General features: G+C 41.2%; 1 protein-coding gene across 1 annotated transcript in view; it reads right to left on the bottom strand.

Annotated features, from left to right (window-relative positions):
• Nucleotides 1–19,878, bottom strand: part of LOC119651964 — a 172,369-nt gene extending 152,491 nt beyond the window's left edge. Inside the window, exon 1 of the mRNA XM_038055826.1 lies at nucleotides 19,204–19,878. Coding sequence (XP_037911754.1) covers nucleotides 19,204–19,246 — 43 coding nt within the window. The 5' untranslated portion in view covers nucleotides 19,247–19,878. The remainder of the gene's footprint in view (nucleotides 1–19,203) is intronic.
• Between the last annotated feature and the right edge of the window lie 314 nt (nucleotides 19,879–20,192).

Below are 20,192 nucleotides of genomic sequence, written 5' to 3'. Positions count from 1 at the left end.
GCTACGATACAAGAAGACATCTCAGCGAAAACCCTGGGAAGCCACAAGTTTGTCTTGAATAGCTCTTGTGAAATTTACAAGCACTCTCTACAACCTCTGTAATAAACATCTTGTTGCCTTGTTTATTTTTTTGAGAAAAATTGCCAAAGTTTGCTGTCTTTCGACTTCTACGTTGATTTACTCCCTTAAAGATTTTTTCCTGAATGCATGCTATGGAAACGTGCTGATGTCGATATCGACAGGGAATCTAATTTAAGGACTGCTTGCACGATTATGTTTCGTTCAATAGTGGAAAATCCTTGCTGGTGCGTGAACTAATTTTAAGCAAGCCGAACCGAATGAGAATATTGGTGAGTAGCCATAAACAAGTAGCAAAACCAGAAGCTGACATTTAAAGCCTTATAATTGGCCCAGCAATAATAAATTTGACCTATTACAACTTTGTTAGTAATAGTCCGATTTCCACCAAACTTGCTTTATATTATAACCTATATTACTACATTGCTTCTCGATTCCAGGATGAACTTTTAGTCGTTTACTAAAAATTAAAGCAATATAATATTGTTAACTTTATTTCGGTAGATATTGATATGGAAAGTATTGCGGAATGTAGACACTATACAGTGGAAACTTTGTGATTATTCTGTCGGGCAGGTTCTGAGAAAGGGTCCGTGAAAGAGATGATCACTTTTCAGCTATAGTAGCACATTGTTCGAGCAAAGAGTTTGCCATATGCTCATTTTTGTTTCAACTGACCGACATCGTAATCAGATTGACTTTGCAATGAATAGCAAATTTGTCTCCTAGATGTGCGTAATATGAAGAGCGCTGACGTCGTCGGAAGGGATCACCATCTAATGTTCGCTTATGTGTCGCATCCACTACTTCTCGCAGGGCTGGAGAGCCCAACCTCCGAAGATCAACATCGACCATTTATATGGTCCAACTGTCGCTCGATATTGGAAAAGCTATCTTGCTGATCGAAGCGAAAATACACTGAGTAATATACCTGCGGATATCGGTGGGCAACTATCATACATGCCTTTTTCTCGGTTGCCACGTAGGTCGTCGACCACGCTTTGAAGAGGCGTCATAAGATCCATGTAGTGCGCAGTCGAGAAACTGGTTCAATGGAAGGAAGGAATTGAAAGCTCTATTGACCCCTGCGATTTATTGGGGTGAGACGCGCTCGAAATCCGGTACCGTATGAAATCCTGTGAAGTTCAATGTACTATGATCCGTGACAAAAGGAAATTTGTTATTGCGTTGGTTAGGGAAGTAGAAGGTGCCGCATAATGCAATGATTTCTGAAGTATATAAATCATCAGCATGCTTCCTAAGCCGCAAAGATAATAGCTAAAATAATCCTGGATCGAATCAGAGAATATCTCGACTCTGCTTGATCGAGAGAGTTTGATAAGTTTCCGCTCCGGATCTTTCTGCATTCACTACATCAACACTCTACAGATCATTGAGTGCGCAGAGTTTAGTTCTTCACTTCACTTGCTCTTCATCGACTACGAGAAACGACTACGAGACTCGATAGCGTAGTTTATCTGGTCTGCCCTACACAGAAGGAGCATTCCAGTCATGGGTAGGTAGGTATCAGTGGCCGCTCCGAGGAGCCCAATTAGCGCTTTGGTGCGCCGTTTTGATGCCACAAACTCCCAAGACCGTGACTGTTGTTATAGGAACAGGGAAGCGGAGTCCAGCTGGCTCGGATCCTCAGAGCCAGCCCGTAGCATTCACGAAGGAAAGCAGCTCTCCGACCCTGCAGCTAGAAATCTCACTAAGGTCCCCAAAGAATGGTTTACCCAGTGTCCGCAGCCTGACTCGAGCTAGAGCCGGGCAATCGCAGAGAAAGTGCATGAGGGTTTCCCTTCCTTCTCCGCAGCTTCGGCAATGCGAGTTGTAGGGTAAGCCGAGCCTAGCGGCATGGTCCCCTATGGGCCAGTGCCCCGTGCAGACCGCCGTAATCTTGAATGCATTTGCACGCGTCTGGCACAGGAGCTCTCGTGATCGGGCTATGTTATAAGCGGGCCAAATTCTCCTTGATTTGGCACAGTTTGTAAGCCTTCGCCATCTCAGGCCCGCGGCTGCTAGGTAGTGCGAGTAGACTCGGCCCCCGACAGCCGCCAGCGGAACACCGACTGTGTTCCCCGAGGGACTGCCAAGAGCAGAGCCTTGCCTGGCCAATCCGTCAGCCCGCTCATTCCCTTCTATGTTCCTATGCCCGGGAACCCAGAGGAGAGTGATCTTGAGCGTGCCGCCCAGATGGTTGAGCGTGTCTCTGCACTGCCCCACCAACCGGGAAGATGTCGTCGTTGAGTACAAGGCCTTGATGGCCGCTTGGCTGTCGGTCAGAATGGCTATGTTACGCTTGGGACTCGAATCACGCTCCAGCCATCGACAGACTTCCAATATCGCCAGTACTTCCGCCTGGAATTCCAGTCATACTTATAGTTATTATCAGAATGACATCTCCTGGCCCAAAATCTCATGTGCTTCACCGTTGTAAAATCTGAGAGGAATATTAGATCGAAAGTGAAATCCGCCAGGGTTACATTTTGTCATTGATGTTATTTTTTCCTGCTATTGGTGTCGTTTTCCATTTTGCCTTTCCCGAAGGGAGTCTATGACATCTTCCCTCAAACGCCTCGACTACGCTGATACCATCTGTTTGCTCTCTCACCGGGTCATGGATCTTCCTGTTCTTGGATAAACAGTTTTGGAGTTGGAAACCGTGCCAGGTGGAGTCGGACTGCCAAAAAAAGATACCAATAACACGAAGCGTCTCAGTTTGGGAGGTTATCGTACGCTCTCTATCTGCATTAATGGACAGAGACTCGAAGGTCTTGATCAATCGATTTACATTAGATGCGTTTTCGCTACCCTTCTAAAATCCAAAAACGCAGTTATCTCAACACAAGGGTTAAACTGATACTGTTCTGTACTAGTATTCTTTTGTTGTTGCTACAGGAGAAGAGTTCATATAAAATGACTCCTCCCAGTGTCACTCGAAACCTTCAAGCCTTCGTGAATACTTGTCTGCAACATATCATCGGGGTACGTCGCCATGATATTATTTCAAAACAAAAACTTTGGTCGACGCACAAGCCAATCAGCCATGGGCCATGATGTAATCGGAAGGCGAAAGTGGTACTTGGAACTGCGAAAATTGCATTGCTGGCTAAGCCATAGTGTAGGAAATCTACTATCTCAAGATTGCCGACGAGTGATTCGCCTGAAGATCCCAATGCGCAGAATAGTAAAGGAAGATATTTTAGCCGAGGCCGGTGCTTTGCACGTAAGCCACCACGAATTTCTAATGTAACCGGATATCAACGAAGTTTTGTCACGAAAAGGGAACAAAGTACGAAAACAGTTTTTCGAAGGTGTCATAAAATGCTGAGACAACTGGTTTGCAAGATAAATTATGGAGACGAACGGTGCAATAGGCGCCAAACCTTTGGAAATCGTTCGGAGCGGTCATACTGCATACTTTTATCTATTATCTACCATTGGATCAAATATGCTCAGCGGAGTCGGTGCAACTGTACTTTTGGATACGCACAGTGTAGCGGAGTCGTGCCATCTTTCGGGATTCCGCAGTGTATTTCCAGTGGAAGTATTGGCGATACAGGAGGCCTGTCTGTATATGAGGCATTAAACCTATTTGCATTACTTGATAACTACAAACAGCCAAGTCTGCCCTGCGCTATAAGAGTCGGTTTACACTTTATATTGGCTTTCCTTTTATTTTGAATTGGAAAACGATTCCAGTGGGAATTGAAAGAAATGTGATGTAAGTTAACGAAGTACCAAGGATTCGACCCGATCCCAACTGGCTAACTATGTTAAAAGGCAAACAAGGGCGTATTGAAGACTACTGTTATTCAATAGTAAAAATCAAAGCAAATTCCCGACATAACCTCGCTTAAGGTCTTTTATTTTCAGTATAAGACACCAAATCATCAAGGTACAATCTAACTGCAATGTTTATCTGGGCTTAAAAATGAACAGTAGCTACTGCAGCAAAGTTCATCACGTAAACACTGATATGGACCAGATACATAAATGAAACTCTCTATTTGATGAAATATTGAGACTTACTATGAATCCTTTCAACAGGCACCGAGAAACTCCATCATCTAAGTCGACAGCCGCACTTCTTAAAAGCATTGAAAGATAAAAGAAGAAAACTAAGACCTTCACTCGCGAATTTGCTCCAAGCTGCATTCTAGGCGCTTATTTGCTCGGAAACCCGTGGGAAATGCTCCGAAATTAAAACCGTGGGAAATGCACGATGCAATATAAAGTTATTTCGCTGCTTACGCACTTTCCGATCGAAGTGCTTTGAGAATTATTAAGCTTGGGATATTTATTAATTCTTCCATGAAATGATTTAAAATAATTAGCTCATGGCGTATGGAAGCCATCATACGAGTGTGAAGGCAATTCCAAGTTGAAATATTAAATAAAGCTTGTATCCGCTGGAAACTAATTATATATAATTGCTGCGTTCGGACGTAAAGCTTTTTCTCTCACAATTTTCAGAACGGCTAACCATTAACAAATGCAATTTATTGACAGCATGTTAATATGGTGAACACATGCTGTGACGTAAGGGCTTATCTTTTTGTCTTATATCGTCTAACTTGCAGCCTGGGTTTCTAAGTCCAGTCCACATCAGCCTTATCGCTGCTTTGATTATCCACGCTTTGAATTCTAAGTGCATTTTCGACTGGGGTTTTAGCACTGATATGTTTTTTCTGAGTAAGCCTTATATCTAGGTTTACTTTTGGCTATTATAGCTTTCGATAGGGAAAAGTTAGTTGATGCAGCAGGCGATAAACGTCGCAAGTCACTTTGTAACTCCTATTCCCGTTGACCCTTAAGGGCTTGATGGAGCGATCGACTTGCTCTAGCCAATTCTTTTTCTAGGTCTGGAGATCTGTGAGCGCAGCATTGTCTTCTCAACTTTCGTTTTACTTGGACAAGCTGGTATGCTATGCGGTGTACCATTTTTTGGAAGATTGGCGGCACATGGGCGTGAGGTAGAGAGCTGTGTGGCCACCGTCACTATTTTGTTGACCTCTGGTTTTCAAGGGAGTATTGATTTGTAGATGAGTGCGTATATATTTACAGAAATTCAACCAGTTCGTTGATTTGATTGCTAATTTTCTACTTGCATCATTTTTTATAGGAGATAAGCAAATGTCATAATGACGCACGAGTGGTTTGAAAACAACTCATAGTACGACTCGCCCGTTATCAACACTCGCCTTACATTTTTAGTAATACCACAGTCAACCAAGTCCGGGATTTTTCGTCAATCTGCCGGTCAATAAGTAAGGCTATCTAGGTGATGTCACTCCAATGGGGGTACTTGGCATTAAAATCCCCAGCGGCAAAAAATCTGTTCCTCAGTGTGCTAAAAAGTTCCTTGAATGTCTGAGAAGTCAGTTTAAACTTTGGAGAATAATAGATTGCGGTGATGGCTATCTCGCTGGGCCACTCTAGTGATCGGATCGAAGTTGCTTGGAGGTAGTCCCCGCAGTAATTTCCTGGAAGATAATGCTTAATGCGAGATCTGATAATTATTCTGGTACCGTCGTGAGCTTTTCCTTCCTGGTGCTTAGTGTCGTAGAAGCAATAACCATCAATTTGGAAATTGTTTTTGTGACTATGATGCGTTTCGGATCTAAGCATTATGCCGATTTCTTTTTCAAGCAGGAAGTGTCCTTTTTCTAGTTTATGCTTTCTGACACCCTTTGCATTCCAGTGACATATTTTGAGTTGGTTCATCTGCTTCTGAGAAGGACCTGTAAGATCTGGGTCTGATTGCATATAATTCTTGCATCATGTTTTTCATCGAGGCCGTAAGCGGGTTCATCATTTGAATCAGTGTAAGGAGGAGTCCATCCAGATTCTGGCTTGGGGCGCATCTATTTTCTTGGCTTTGGGGTGTGAATTACAAAACGACAGCATAGCTTACGTCTTGTTGAGGTATGTTTTAAGGGCCTTCAATAGCGAATGTGCTGGCGGGAATAGTATTTGTTTTGGCGCGTTAAATTTGTTGTTTCGGTTGCGAATTGTGTTTGACTTCAGCATAGACTGTCCAAGCTCTGCAGTTTCCAGTGTGTAATCCACCAGAATTGCCACAGTTCATAGCATTAGTATCCTAATTATTAATTCTTACAATTAGTTGTTGCGTAAAGATCTACACAAGAGACACAAACACTAAGTAGATTGCAGTATGTTTGACCAAATGCTTGACAATTCTAGCACCGCCAGTGGCCAGGTCTTTTACGAGGTTCTTGTACGACGATTCTTTGATGAAGCAAATAGAGTAGGTTATATATTGGCTTCTTTTTACACTTATTAAAATATCATTCCATCAGGTTCAAGTTTCACACAATAGATCGGCTGGGGGATACTATCGCGGTCTACAATATTACATACCAAACTCACCTGAAATTTTTCATCCGACAGAACTTCTTTAATGTCTGATAAATCCACTCCTGGTTCGACCCCTTTTAGCACTAGCACTATATATTCGTCAGGTACAGCATGTCCGTTATTGAAAAAAGAGGACAATGCCAAGAACATGGTTGCTATTTGTCGATGACGTATTCACCGTAATACAAAAGGACAATTTTGCGAAAAATTTAACGGAAATTAACAAGATATAATACAATCAAAGAGCTACGGCAAACTCGAATTTGATGTTTGTATATGGGAAACCTTCAGAAACCCAAAGAATGATGAAAATGGCGGCATATAATGGTGACTGGACCGTCAATCAGGACGAACTTTCAAGAGCATGAAAAGAAGCAGTATACGGCAAAAGACAAGGAGCGAATACGTTTCGACCAAAGATGGCCATGTACATTATCGAAAGACATTCGGCAACAGCGGTCAACGGAGAAGCAGTGCAACATGTGAATAAGGCTCACACATTGGATGTATGGGAGAGCCTGGAAATGATGTTAAACGACCCGAAAAAAATTAATAAATATAGATGGGGTAAAGTGTCCATCAAGATTAATCAAAACAATCGGTTGCAGTACAAACAACTGCAGTGCTTATTAAAGAGATTTCCCGATGTGGTATTCTACAGAAATGGACTTTCTATATATATTTTGCAAGCAGAATATGTTGACAATACATTGCACAAACTTGAGACTAAAATTAAAAATATTTACCAAGTTAAAGCAAATAGAAAAGCACACGCCATGTGAACGCGCTTACAAAACGAAAATTTTAAACGAAATTTTCCCGAAATCACATTCCTTTAATTGGTAGAAAGCGCAACTAAAATTCTGAGGGACCGATCGAGCTAACATTTGTTCACATTATTCCACACATCCCACACATCCCCAAAACATCCCACCCACGATTATGTAATTATCATAATAATTTCTTATTTTTATTATCAATTTTCAATGGCAAGTAGACACGATGGTTGATGATTTTTCTTTAAAACCTCGCCGTTTAATTGTTTAGTAAGGTAGAATTATAATCACGCTTCCGATGATAAGGGCGTTTGCGTTTGTGGTTGTAGAATACGACAAATGGAGATTTGGTTTCAACCAGATGAAAAGACTGGGAACATTGAATTTTTTTATTGCCAAAAAAGCAAAAAAGCTCACCCAGAAAAACTCTCTTAAGTGTTCCCTAATTAGAGGCTTGTCTAGGAGAGTAATTTAATAGCTAACTACATAGATGGCGCCATATTACTAATACAACTATTGAAACCGTACGTGGAAAGAATTCTCTTTGGAAGTGCAGAAATCTTTGCCAAGGCCGATTCGGAGATGGTCTTGACATAGATAGAAAGGAAACAAGAAATCCTCCGAGACCTTATCAGAATTTGTGTAAGCGGAATACAAGATGGCTTCGATGGAAGCATATGGCGGTACTTTTCATCCAACCAGAACTGACGTTGCATCGAGTGGATAACACCCTGAGGTTTTGAGCTCTCACAGCCTTTGATGGCGGTCTGTAATTGTTTCGCCAGCGCACAGAAATTTGCCTATGAAAAAACCGTAATGGATGAAAACATTCCTAGCCAGATAATACTCAATTTTCTTACGACGAAGAGACCTTCAGAAGATATCTTAAGATCCTTCATATATACAATACAAATGCTAGTTACCATATATAGTTTTCGACGAAATTTAATTTACCAATAACATCTTTCATCCACTTATGGATGCTCCGCCAGTATCAGAACCTATATTGGAGCCACAATTTTCAAAGCGGAAAATATACTATTAAGGCTTGCTTCTAATAAAGGCTTCCAAAAGGCGAGGAGACCACAGAAGGTTATATTTCACCGGTCAACTGGTTCCTTAATTTTCAGCTGGTAATAGGTCTCGCCACCGATGCTTCCTTTGCGGCCTTCAAAAGATTCAAAGGTTTTTTAATGTCCATAGACACCCTCATTGCGTCCTTGCTTTTCAGAGTTTTCCATCTTTGAAATCAAAGAATGAAGGGAGGACAGAGGACTTCCGACTCTGAAAAGCATGGTGGTTGTCATTTAATGAATACGATCTTAAGGGGAGACCAGACCCAAAAATAACAGAGAATTTTATTCTTTTATTGCATGAAAAAATTTGACTTTTTTTCTGCAAATTTTGATATAAATATAGTAAAGATCATAAAACTAGAACTGCCTCAAAAAATGTTGGGTCGACCCGTTTCACCATAAAGGAATAGAAAAGACTCTAGAAAACGAAAGACTAAAACAAGTCGGAATACCGGAAGCTCGCGCTTCGGGTATAAAGGTTTTGTGTTCATCTTATGTAAGAGACGCACATTTTTCTGTCCGTATATAGCTACAAATCCAACAATCCTTCATATTTTTCCAAACCACGAGACATACGTACATATTAGAGCCATAGATATCACGCTCACCCTAAACAAACAAACTGCCTATTACCTACTGTACACATATATGCACGTATCTAAATTTATCGTACCCACATTTCCGATTTACGTCTTATATCTAACTGAATTAGGCACTACCCGCAAAGTTCATTAGCACGCATATATTATATACCTACATACACACATGTCTGGCTGACAAATAACTAAAAAACTAAAACAAAATAATTGTCTGCGACCCAATTCGTAAGAACTCATTTCGTTGTGATATTGACGAATTGATATGTGATGATGACGTCATGCGGGTTGTAGAGTGAACGAAATTCACAAAAAATTGTATAGTTTCACCCCCTATAACTTTGTTAATAATAGTTGAATTTTCTTCAAGCTTGACCAAACTGTGCATTATATTCTTCATTATACGCATGCCAAATTTTGTACTTCTGGGATGAACATAAGGGGGGGCGCCCGGTAAATTTCTAAAATGTGGAAATATACTATTATTAACTTTATTTGTGCAGGTATCGGAACCGGATATATTTTGAGGCCTAGATTTCGTAGAGATGCACCACTGTGATTTTTTTCAGATTTTTCGGTTGGATAGGTTCTGAGAACGAGACCTGTTACACTTTTTGGGGGTCATATTTTGAACCCTCACTCCCCTATGTTTCATCTAATATGAAATATTGAACCGGATTCGAAAAGTACTAATTGAGACCTTTCATTTGATACCCCACATGGCTACATTCTGTGAAAAAAAAATTTGCACCCTCCATTCACATGTACGGGGAGCCCCCCCTTAAACTTAACATAAGATGGCGCCACTTACTGCATGTAAAGGGATCACCAGATTACATACTCTCACCAATTTTCGTGACAATCGGTCCAGCCGTTTCCGAATAAATTGGGTGTGACAGACAGACAGACAGACAGACAGACAGACAGACAGACAGACAGACGGACAGACGGACAGACAGACACCGTCTCGATTCTAATAAGGTTTTGTTTCACACAAAACCTTAAAAACGGTACCTGATTTGCGCGGAAAGCGGTGAACAAACATACGTGGGCCTCGCCAGACGGGACCACTTTCAATCAAATTAACCACCTGCTGATTGAACGCCGCCACCTCTCAGCCTAGATTAATGTCAGAATATATAGCGGGCCAATATAGACTCGGACCACCATCTCCTTGGAATAGTGTTCCGGGCTCGAGTTACAATATCGCCTACAATCCCATCTGGCAATCAGATCAGCGTGAATACTAAAGCCATCAACAGAAAACCCTCCGTAACACCTATAAGGGGTAAATGAATGTCGCAATAACCACAGCTAACAGGGATCAGGGAGATGAAGTATAAAGCAAGCCGGAAAACCGGAAGCTGGGCGCTTTAGGTATGGAAGGTTTTGTTTGCTTCTTAGTGTGACATTGATATTTAGTTGCAGTAAATTTACATGGTAAAGTCAACTTTGAGGTACTGTAACTTTGTTACTAATAGTATGATTCTGATCAAACTTGGGGATAATATGCTTCATATTATATTTTATATTGCTACCAACTTTTATAACTCAAGGATAAACTTGAGGAGGGTTTTACTCAATTTCCCCAAAAATATGGTAATATACTATTATCAACTTAATTTGAGCAGATATCGATATGGAGAGTATTGTGAAGCCTGGGCACCATATAGAGGCAGCTTCATGATTCTTTTCAGATTTTTCGGTTGGTTAGTTTCTGAAAATGGGTCCGTTACAGAAATCATCATTTTCCACCCCTCCCATTCCTCGCCATCCTAACAATTCTCAAAACTAATACCGGCTTCGAAAAATACTAATCGAGACCTTTCATTTGATACCCCACATGACTATATTCGGTGAAAAAAAATTGTACACCCACCTTTTTCATTTATCTCAACGTAGAGGGATATCACTCACTACATGTCTGGGCGTTCACAGACAGAGAGACTGACAGACAGACGGACAGACATTGAACCGATTTTAATAAGGTTCTGTTTTGCAAACAAAACCTTAAAAATGATCTTCGCAACCACCTGAAGGGGCCTATCGTTGATATGGGAATGGAATGGAAGAATGCTGCTTACCGAGTAATATTGTATTCTCAAATCAAAGAAAGTGGGCACGCGCAGAGACTTATCGTGAACTCCGTCGGGGGGAGAAGCGACTTCGTAGGTAGAAAAAGTAAGCCTGGGAGAATAAACAGGTTTTTACAATATCGTGCTCATCCCGCCGAGACAAAGAGGGAAATCAGATTTCCGACAGAATGGGCAGATTGGAGCATGGGTTAGTATTTTGATGAACTGTTCAACAACTAAAATAGTTGGATGTCCTGCCAACTGAAAACAACGGGCAAATGCTGCCACCACCAAGTATACAAGAAATATGATAATAATTATCGTTGGCACAACAATCTAAATGGATCAGGGCCTCGAAATGAGTTAGAGCACTTGATTCAAGAACTTAACGGCGCACTACAGGATTACAGTACCCTATAGGAGGCAATGTGGTCAGCATTACGCTCGCCCGAGATTATTACCCTGATTTGACTCAGGTACTCATTCACAGCTGAGTCGCCTGGTATTTGAAGTAAAATTACGATACAAATTCCACTGCCAACAGTAAGATTTGAACCACGACCTTCCGTACCACTCAGCTACCCGAACACCAGATTGAAAATCAGAAGTCGCCAGGAGCTGATCTAATTACAGCCGAATTCGTTAAATATAGAAACGCCCACCAAGCGGTTCATCAGCTGATGCTCAAAGTGTGGGACAACAAATCAATGCTTGACTACTGGCAACGAGGCATTATCTGTCCCACACATAAAAAGGAGATATCACATAGTGCAGCACTCATGGAGGTATCACCATACACCCAGAACATCATTGGCCCCTACCAAAGAGGCTTGACTTCAGGCAAATCAACAATAGATCAGATTTTCTCTATACTGGAATATGGCCATCAGTTGCACCATCTTTTCATGCATTTTAAAGCCGCCTATCACAACATTGCCAGGGTAAAACTGTACACCGCCATGGAAGAATTCGGTATCCCGATGAAATTGATAAGCCTGACCATGACCAACGTGAAAGGTCAGATAAAAGCAATAGGATTACTCTCGAGACCATTCACCATCAGCAACGGTCAACGACAGGGGATGCCCTATCATGCGTCCTCTTTAACCTGGCCCTAGAGAGAATGATTCATGATGCAGATGGCAACGCAAAAAGGACCATCTTCTTCAAGTCCACGCAACTACTGTACTATGATGACGACATTGACATTGTGGGAAGAACAACCCGAGATGTACAGTCTACCTTCATCCAGATCGACCATACGGCGCGGGGCCTCGGGTTGAACATCAATGGAGGCGAGACGAAGTACATGGTGGCAACGTCAACGCCAAAGATCAAAGAACGAACAGCATCGAATCGCACTGGTCAAACGAAAACGAAAACAATAAAGGTAGGAGACTACAACTTTGAGGCCGTTGAAAATTTCTCCTATCTAGGGTCGAACATCGCGTATGGTTGTTGGGTGCCAACAGAGCCTATTCCAGCTAACAAAAATTGTGCCACTCGAAACGTCTCACTATAGGGTAAAAATTCTTACTGTACAAAACAATGATCTTAAACGTCCTTGTGTATTGGAGACCTGGGATCTTAGCAAGAAAAATTGCGAACTCTTGACCTCGTTTGAGAGAAGTATCCTCCGAAGAATGTTTGGCCTCCTTACATCAGGATGGACGATTCTGAAACCTATATAACGACGAAATCTATGAACGATATCATAACATGAAAGCCTATAAGGGCAAGAATAGAAAAAGAAGACGAAGCAGACCCTGCCTGAGATGGAGCTATGGCGTAGGTCAGGACCGTAGACAGCTTTTAGGAATGTTAAGTTGGCCGACCTCGATACAAAACCGGGGTGTCTGGAGTTCCTTGCTAAGGCAGGCCTAGACCGGATGCCGGTTGTTGAGTTGTTGATGATGATGAAAAAATGAGAAAAAGAAATTTTTTTATTACACCAGATAAAACTACGTTGTTGTGAACGATAAGAAGGCTATATCGAGGGTGAATACTAAACTCGATATAGAAAGGACTCAATGACGCAAAATATCAGTTTCCGAGAATTGACTATCCCATAAATTCGTGCTTTTGAGTTTTGAGGTACTCTTTTCTCAGGAACTGCTGCGCGAAAGTCTATGAAATTTTTATGGTACATAATATGAATCAATATATGTCTACAGAAATCTCGGCGATGTCAATAGCTGAATGTCGTCTAAGGAAAAAAATGTATACAATAATGCAGTGACACCCATTAAGTTACATTTCCAACCCAATTGTTTCAAAAGATTTTTGTGAATAAATCAATATGTTCTTCATGAACCAAAAAAAGAATCAATCCGATCTCTCTCACTGTTTTGGAGAAAGGTGCACACATCTTTCGTCATTTTAGAATAATTAGCAGATATTCTTAGTTCAAAATTGGTAGAAACATTGCCCAAGTAATACTGAAACTAACAAACACAAAATCATTAAGTTCCGTTGAGTAGTTCTCAAAATAAACATGTTTAACGGAAGAAATTCACGTTTCGGGTCAAGGTTGGGGCTGGTCGCCACTTAAGGCTTTCTCGCGAATGTTGGCGGATCAGTTCCTCCTGACATTCAGGTGAGAATGACATCAATTTCAATTTTATCGCTCTTATCCACGCATTCTAATAGAATCTGAATGAAATAATATACAATCGATTTTTCTGCTGAAACGGGATATTAGTATATACGTTTTTGTTGTTAATCAGGTACTGAAGAAGGACACAACTTGCGCCCGAAATACGTACATTTTAATTAAAAATAATATTGATGTATCTAATTATCAAAACATAGTATCCCTTGCCTTTACATGCGGCATCATTTCACATTCTGGGTATATAGTCGTGTGGGGTATCAAATGGTACTTTTCGGTACTTTTCGAAACTGATCTGATTTCTGATACTGAGTAAAACAAAGGAACATGAGGGCTCAAACAGTCATCAGAATGCAGTGCCCAAAATGCTGGTAAAATATTCCATGGGTCTAAATTTGTTTTTAATGCTTTATAATCCGACAACTTTGGATATTAACTAAAATTAACGCAAAAACCATTTTAGAGAAAAAAATGTAAAATTAGCATTGGACTACTTTCTGCAGTAATAGTATGCTGACATTTGTAGCGAACGGACGTGTCTACAAATTAATAATATTAATAAAAGGAATTTAAAATTGAAATTAAATTAACTTTTATCAAGAATATAAAAAGATATTTATATTACTTAATTAATAATATATCATTTAAAACTTAACTGAAACTAATTTACTTTTGATTTGTTATCTAAGTTACTTTTTCCTTAAAAAATTTTGAGAAAAACATTGGTTTTTTTTGGCTTGGCGGGAATGTGCGGCGAGCCGCCGACGGGTGGCGGATCAGACCGGCCCCACACCAGAAGGCCTAGTGGCACTCGGATCGGTCGTGGAGTCCGCGACGAGGAGGATCCAGACTTGAAAAGAGCCAAAGTAAGGATAGCCAATCTTGAAGGAAGAAATGGCGAGCTGGCGAAGACACTCGAAGATTTGAAAAATCAAATGACAATATTGATCAAGAAAAATGGAAAGCTTACGGAGCACCTAATGGCTGGGGAGGCGGGCCCGCCGTCTCCAAAGGTAGCCAGGAAAAAAGTGAAGCTTTCTTTGACTACTTCTGCAGCCATGGAGGAAACGGGCTGCCTTAAGGGCGAACCAGTTTTCGGCAGCGAATCTGTCCGTATGGAGAACATTCAAAACAATAATGCTGAAACGTCCCAGAAGAGGGTGCTAACCAGGCAAGTCGTAGTAGTGAAGAGGGACAACTGGGTGAGTTTTTGCTCTATGTTTCTAAAAAATTAAAGAAGAAAAACAAAATTGAAGAAAAAATGTTAACTAATGTAAAAAATAATTCAAGTACAAGTGAAAATTTAAAAAATGGTCCGACTGGGGATACAATTAATAAAGAAAAGGGAGAAAGGGTACCCCCCATTAATCTTTATGAATTAGGTGGTGGAGATTTAGCCACTCTACTTAATGGGAGCGCGGGGCTCTCGAATTTTGTTATTAAAAATACGGGGCCAAGAGAGTCCCAGTGAAATGTAACAAAATTGCAGATTAAAAAAAAAGCACGGGAGGTGCCCGATGCGGTGCTCAAAATGCTCCGGTAGACGGGAACTGAGGTTAAGTTCCTCTCAGTGTCACGCTTTAGTATGAGGAGATCCATTTTGGAAAAACGTATCCTGCCGCACTTCCTCGTCCAGATAAGCCCGGAGAGCCGGGGAAGCGATCTGATCGGCATCAGGTCGCTTAATTACCAGGCCATTCGTTTTGAGCGCTTACTAAGGGGCGTGATAGTCCAGTGTCGAAGATGCCACCGCTATGGTCACTCGGCAGTGAACTGTCAAATGACCTTACGATCTGTAAAGTGCGGGAAAGCCGAATGTTCGCTGACTGAAGCAGGTGGCAAGGAAAAAACTTTCTGTGTTAACTGCGGAAGTGGAGGGCATCCGGCTTCGTACCGTGGATGTCCTGCATACCGCAATGTTAAGGTCACAAGGCAGCAGGCACCGAGATCGGGCCAAAGGACGAAGGTGTCAGCGGCGTTGAACGGTACCGTCCTTTCGCCACCAATCGTCTCGGGGATCCCATTTTCAGAAGTAGTTCGACAAGGAGGAGCTAAGAAGCCCTAACAAGATGCAAGTGGCGGGATGAATACCACCCTCAATAAAATACTAACCATGTGTGAAAACATGCAGCATACGCTACACGTACACAATACAAAAATAAATAGCATGACAGAATATTTACACAAACAGCATGTCCGCTGCTAGGTCTGCAGTCACAGCGGTACCACTGGATGGTCTCCGGATCATCGCGATTAATGTGAATTCCATCGTAGGAATCCATCGAAGAGCGGAGCTCCTTGATTTCGTTGCCAGGCAACAGCCTGACACAGTCTTGATTTCAGAAACCCACCTCAGTCCGAGGCATTCGATAACATTCAAGGATTTTGAATTCATGAGGAACGATAGACGAAATTGTGGTGGGGGAGGTGGTACCGGAATACTTGTGGGTCGCCATTATTGTTTCAGGCATATTAATAGGCCTGAATTTGAAACCTTTGAGTGTGTCTCTTGTATTCTGTTTTCACTGCCTAGAGGAGGGAATTTATACATTTTGTCAGTCTATGCAGTGGGAAACAATCGAGCCCAGTTCAAGGAGGAATTCCATTCTCTGTTTACGATACTCGAACTGAATGGGCTGCATAATTATTATATTATAGCTGGCGACTTGAATGCTAACTATACCTCGTGGCTAAAGCCACAAACAATCCCAGAGAAGTGTTCCTCAAATCTTGGATAGAGCAATACCAGATAGAGTATAAATGCGAATTATATGGGTCAGAGAGTCCAACCTGGCCCAGGGCAGCTTTGAACGGGCATATCAAGAAGAAGGAATTATTGCCGAACGCGCAATTCGGATTTCGATCTGGACATTCGACAATACATGCAATAACGAAGGAAACGTCTGATATTTGCTGGCGGATTAACAATGGTAAATGCGTAGGCGCTTGCCTTATAGACATGGAGAAAGCCTTTGATACTGTCTGGTTGGATGAACTGAAGGCTCCTGAAGAATGAGTTTCCCAGCCACCTCGTAGCGATGATGTGTAGAATGCTGTATGGCAAGTGCTTTGTCATTACGGACGGAAATCTCACTACTAGCAGAGAATTTCATGTTCTGAATGGATTACAGCAAGGGACAGTGACTGCGCCTACACTTTTTGCGGTATTTGCCGGCGAATTACTAAACTCTTTCGATTTTAATAAATCTCCTAAAAGGTCGTTGGTTGCCTTTGCTAACGATCTGATAGCCTACACGACGCACAAGAAGGTAACTGAGGTGCAAGTTGAACTTCAGAAGATGTTCAATGATATCAAGTTCTTCACGAACAGTTGGCGGATGAAAATCAATGCACAAAAGTGTGAAACGATTCTGTTTCGAAATTCCTTGGCGCATGCCAGTAGGAACTTGAAAAGGAATTGGAGAGATTTCCACATTGTCGCGAAAGAGGATAGTTCTGAGCGCATTCCTCATAAGAAGTGCGTTAGATACCTGGGTGTGCGTCTTGACGAGCGTCTCCAATTTAACGAACACGTTAAAGTCGCGCTAGAAAGCGCTCGCAGGGCATTCATGTCTCTTCTAAGACTCTTTTATGCTCCACATCTTAGCCGGAAGGTTAAGATTATTTGCTATGTTACTTGGTTAGACCGGCGCTCACCTACGGGTGTTCTATCTGGTTTAATTTGAGTGCTAGTCAAATGGAGAAAATAAGAATCTTTGAAAGGAAATGCCTGCGTGCTTATACGGGGCTTAATAGGACTGCTTCGTCAAACTATGAGCACTATGTGCCAAGAATCGACACAGTTATCGTCAGATTGATTCGGAATCATATAGTGCGATCTGCTTCGCATGGTGAGAACCCTTGGGTTTCGCAGCCGTTCTACTCAAATGATGGGTATTTTGAGCAAACTCTCACGACAGGCTTCATTCCTCCCGAAACGTTCGTGTATCTTGACAGGAATGGTCTAATTCTTGATTCTGCCGGTGATCCGGTTATGTATCATATACACAGACGGGCCACGGACAACAGGATAGAATAACCCCCGAATTTGACAGTCGGGGCTCCGGGATTCTACTGGAGATACTCCAAAGCGAGAGCAATTGATATTAAGCGGGATGAAAAAGAGAAATTCTGGTTCTGGTGGCTGCGGGATGCCGGTTAGCGGTGGCCATGCTCAGGTCTGTCATTTGTTTCTTGGGGGGGCTTTGTAAATATGTACATATTGAACGGGTGCTGATTTTGCCTCCAGTTGTAACTTATACATACATACGTTATTATTCTTTGTTTCTTTGTAAATATTACAACCGTTATTATTACCTTTTCTCCCTATGGATGTTATTGTAAAAAAAAAATAAAAAAAAAAAATATATAATTATGATAGTTTTAAGCACAATTAAGTTAAAAGTATCTTTTGAAGCGATAAAACATTTATTATTACTTTTATATTTCTTTATTTGCCACTAAGACCAAGTGAATTTTGGTGGGGTTTTGACCATTTCCCGACAAGTTATTGTAAAATTAGATTTTTATTTCTTACTGTTTCTCTTCTCTGTCTGTAAATCGTTATTCAAAAATTTTGAGAGCCCACAGTGGCCATTAAATTTAAGTTATTTTTGTTATTTTAAAAGATTGTTTTTGTTTGTTTTGTTTTGTTACCTATTTCTTACAAATAAAAATGATTCTAAAGACTAGAAAAACTAAACTCGCTGCAGTAGTCACTTAACTAGAGTTTTGGATAAGTATATTGACATTTCTTGCAAGCGTCTTCATGCTAACAATTGGTTGTGAATTTCAAGAGTATTGAGGGTCATACAATATAACATCAACAAGAATGCAACTGCCCTATGAAGATACCTTGCCTTGGGATTGTTCCAACCCGTTAATATGTGATCTGCCTTTGTCTTCGGAATCCTATTACTCAAACAGGTGAGATAATCCCTCAACTAACTTCATATATCCTGAAGCAGTTGTACGTTTGAATAAGAATCTTCTGATTCATCTGGTGAATGGAAAAAGGGTGATGTGTAACAGACAATACTATTCTAGTTACAGTTAACAGTAAGTGCTTCAGGATTCAAAATAAGGAGGCCTTTACATCGACATTAAAAACAACTCCTTTTGCATATCTATGCAGAAAATTGTACAAGCTTGTCATGTTTTGGAAGGTATTACCTTTCGCAACTTGTGATAATTGAGCTAATAATGTTTCCGATAAAGGCGAGGTTTATTTATTTATGCCTTTTCATACGTATCCTTATTCATTCAACTAGAATCTCGTGTTTACTTCGTTTCATGTTTAAAATCTCCCATGGCGAGAGTATCCTTCGCTCCGACTGAAATGTGTACTCCTTGCATGCAGTCCACATTCAAGTAGCACAACAAACAAAATATTTACTTAGCACTTCCAGCAAATGCTTGATGTCGACTTGTTCTCGACTTTCTCTCTCTCCTCGGAATGTTTGTACAAATCATCATGTCAATTTATATAACACATTTTAGAATTCAAAGAGACGAGCGTCTGGGGCCGAGTAGACATGTTATCGGACACGTAGGTCCTGTCCAAAGAGATTTAATTTAAATCACAAACAACGAGCAAAGCATACGTACCTGTAGCAAAAATAAATAGCAGGAACAGCGGCCAGTAATCCATGCTTGATGGCAGCGTCGTTAGGATGTGAATTGGGTGAAACTTCGTGGGAAACCTTAACTAATTTCAATCATCAACACATGGATATTTTCAAATAAATTTCTGTTACATCACATTATTTTGTGGTCACCTGATAACCATACAAATCAATTAGGAGCACTCTAACGAACCCACAATTTCCCGGGGGTTATAATTCCAAACCGGTAAGTGAATCCTACTTAGTCGATTTGTATCAATAATGAGCCCACAACAACAGTCTTTCTGATTATTGTTAGATGAATTTCACCTACATCACCTTCTCCCAAATTCGGTTCTGGATGCTTAAATCAAATAATTATATTAATTTTCGAACCGATCATCAAAAGCTCAGGGTGTGGCGTGATAATTTACATTTTCCATAACATGCGTTATTTTCGCATCGTGGTTAGTACACTTTACACAATACCGCTAATTCGGAAGTACGTTGTATACCTACATGGGTATGTGCTTTATTGGCCTGGCGAAGTCAACCTAGGTCACATGAGACACTATCATCAAACCTCACATATATCATTCCAGAAATGAGGGTCCAAATCCAGAATCCTCGAAAAAAAACAATAAAACCCGTTTCACCTATAATTCCAGAAATCGTAACCGTTTTCGCGAAATCCGACCGAAATTGTTTAGCCAATTGGCAAATGGACGAGGGTCGTCAGACAGAATCTTGTCAAAGGACTGAAATTTCATGATGCTCCAACATCTCCTGATGCCATGGTACATGTCTTTACAGCATTCTCTTCTCACACTGGGGAATGTTCCCCACTTCATCTTTACGTTGTGTAAGGATCCCCGGTTGAGGAGAAAATGGGGACGCGCGCAGGATTTAGGAGTGAATTCGGAGTCGAGGAGGAGAAAAGGACCGAATCCAAAGGACGTTACAGATGTCGCGAGTACTTTTGCGATGATTGGG

Source organism: Hermetia illucens, chromosome 3 (assembly GCF_905115235.1).
Source record: "Hermetia illucens chromosome 3, iHerIll2.2.curated.20191125, whole genome shotgun sequence".
NCBI lineage: Eukaryota > Metazoa > Arthropoda > Insecta > Diptera > Stratiomyidae > Hermetia > Hermetia illucens.
Note: the sequence above shows the minus strand (reverse complement) of the source record. Positions and strands in the feature narration are given on the sequence as shown.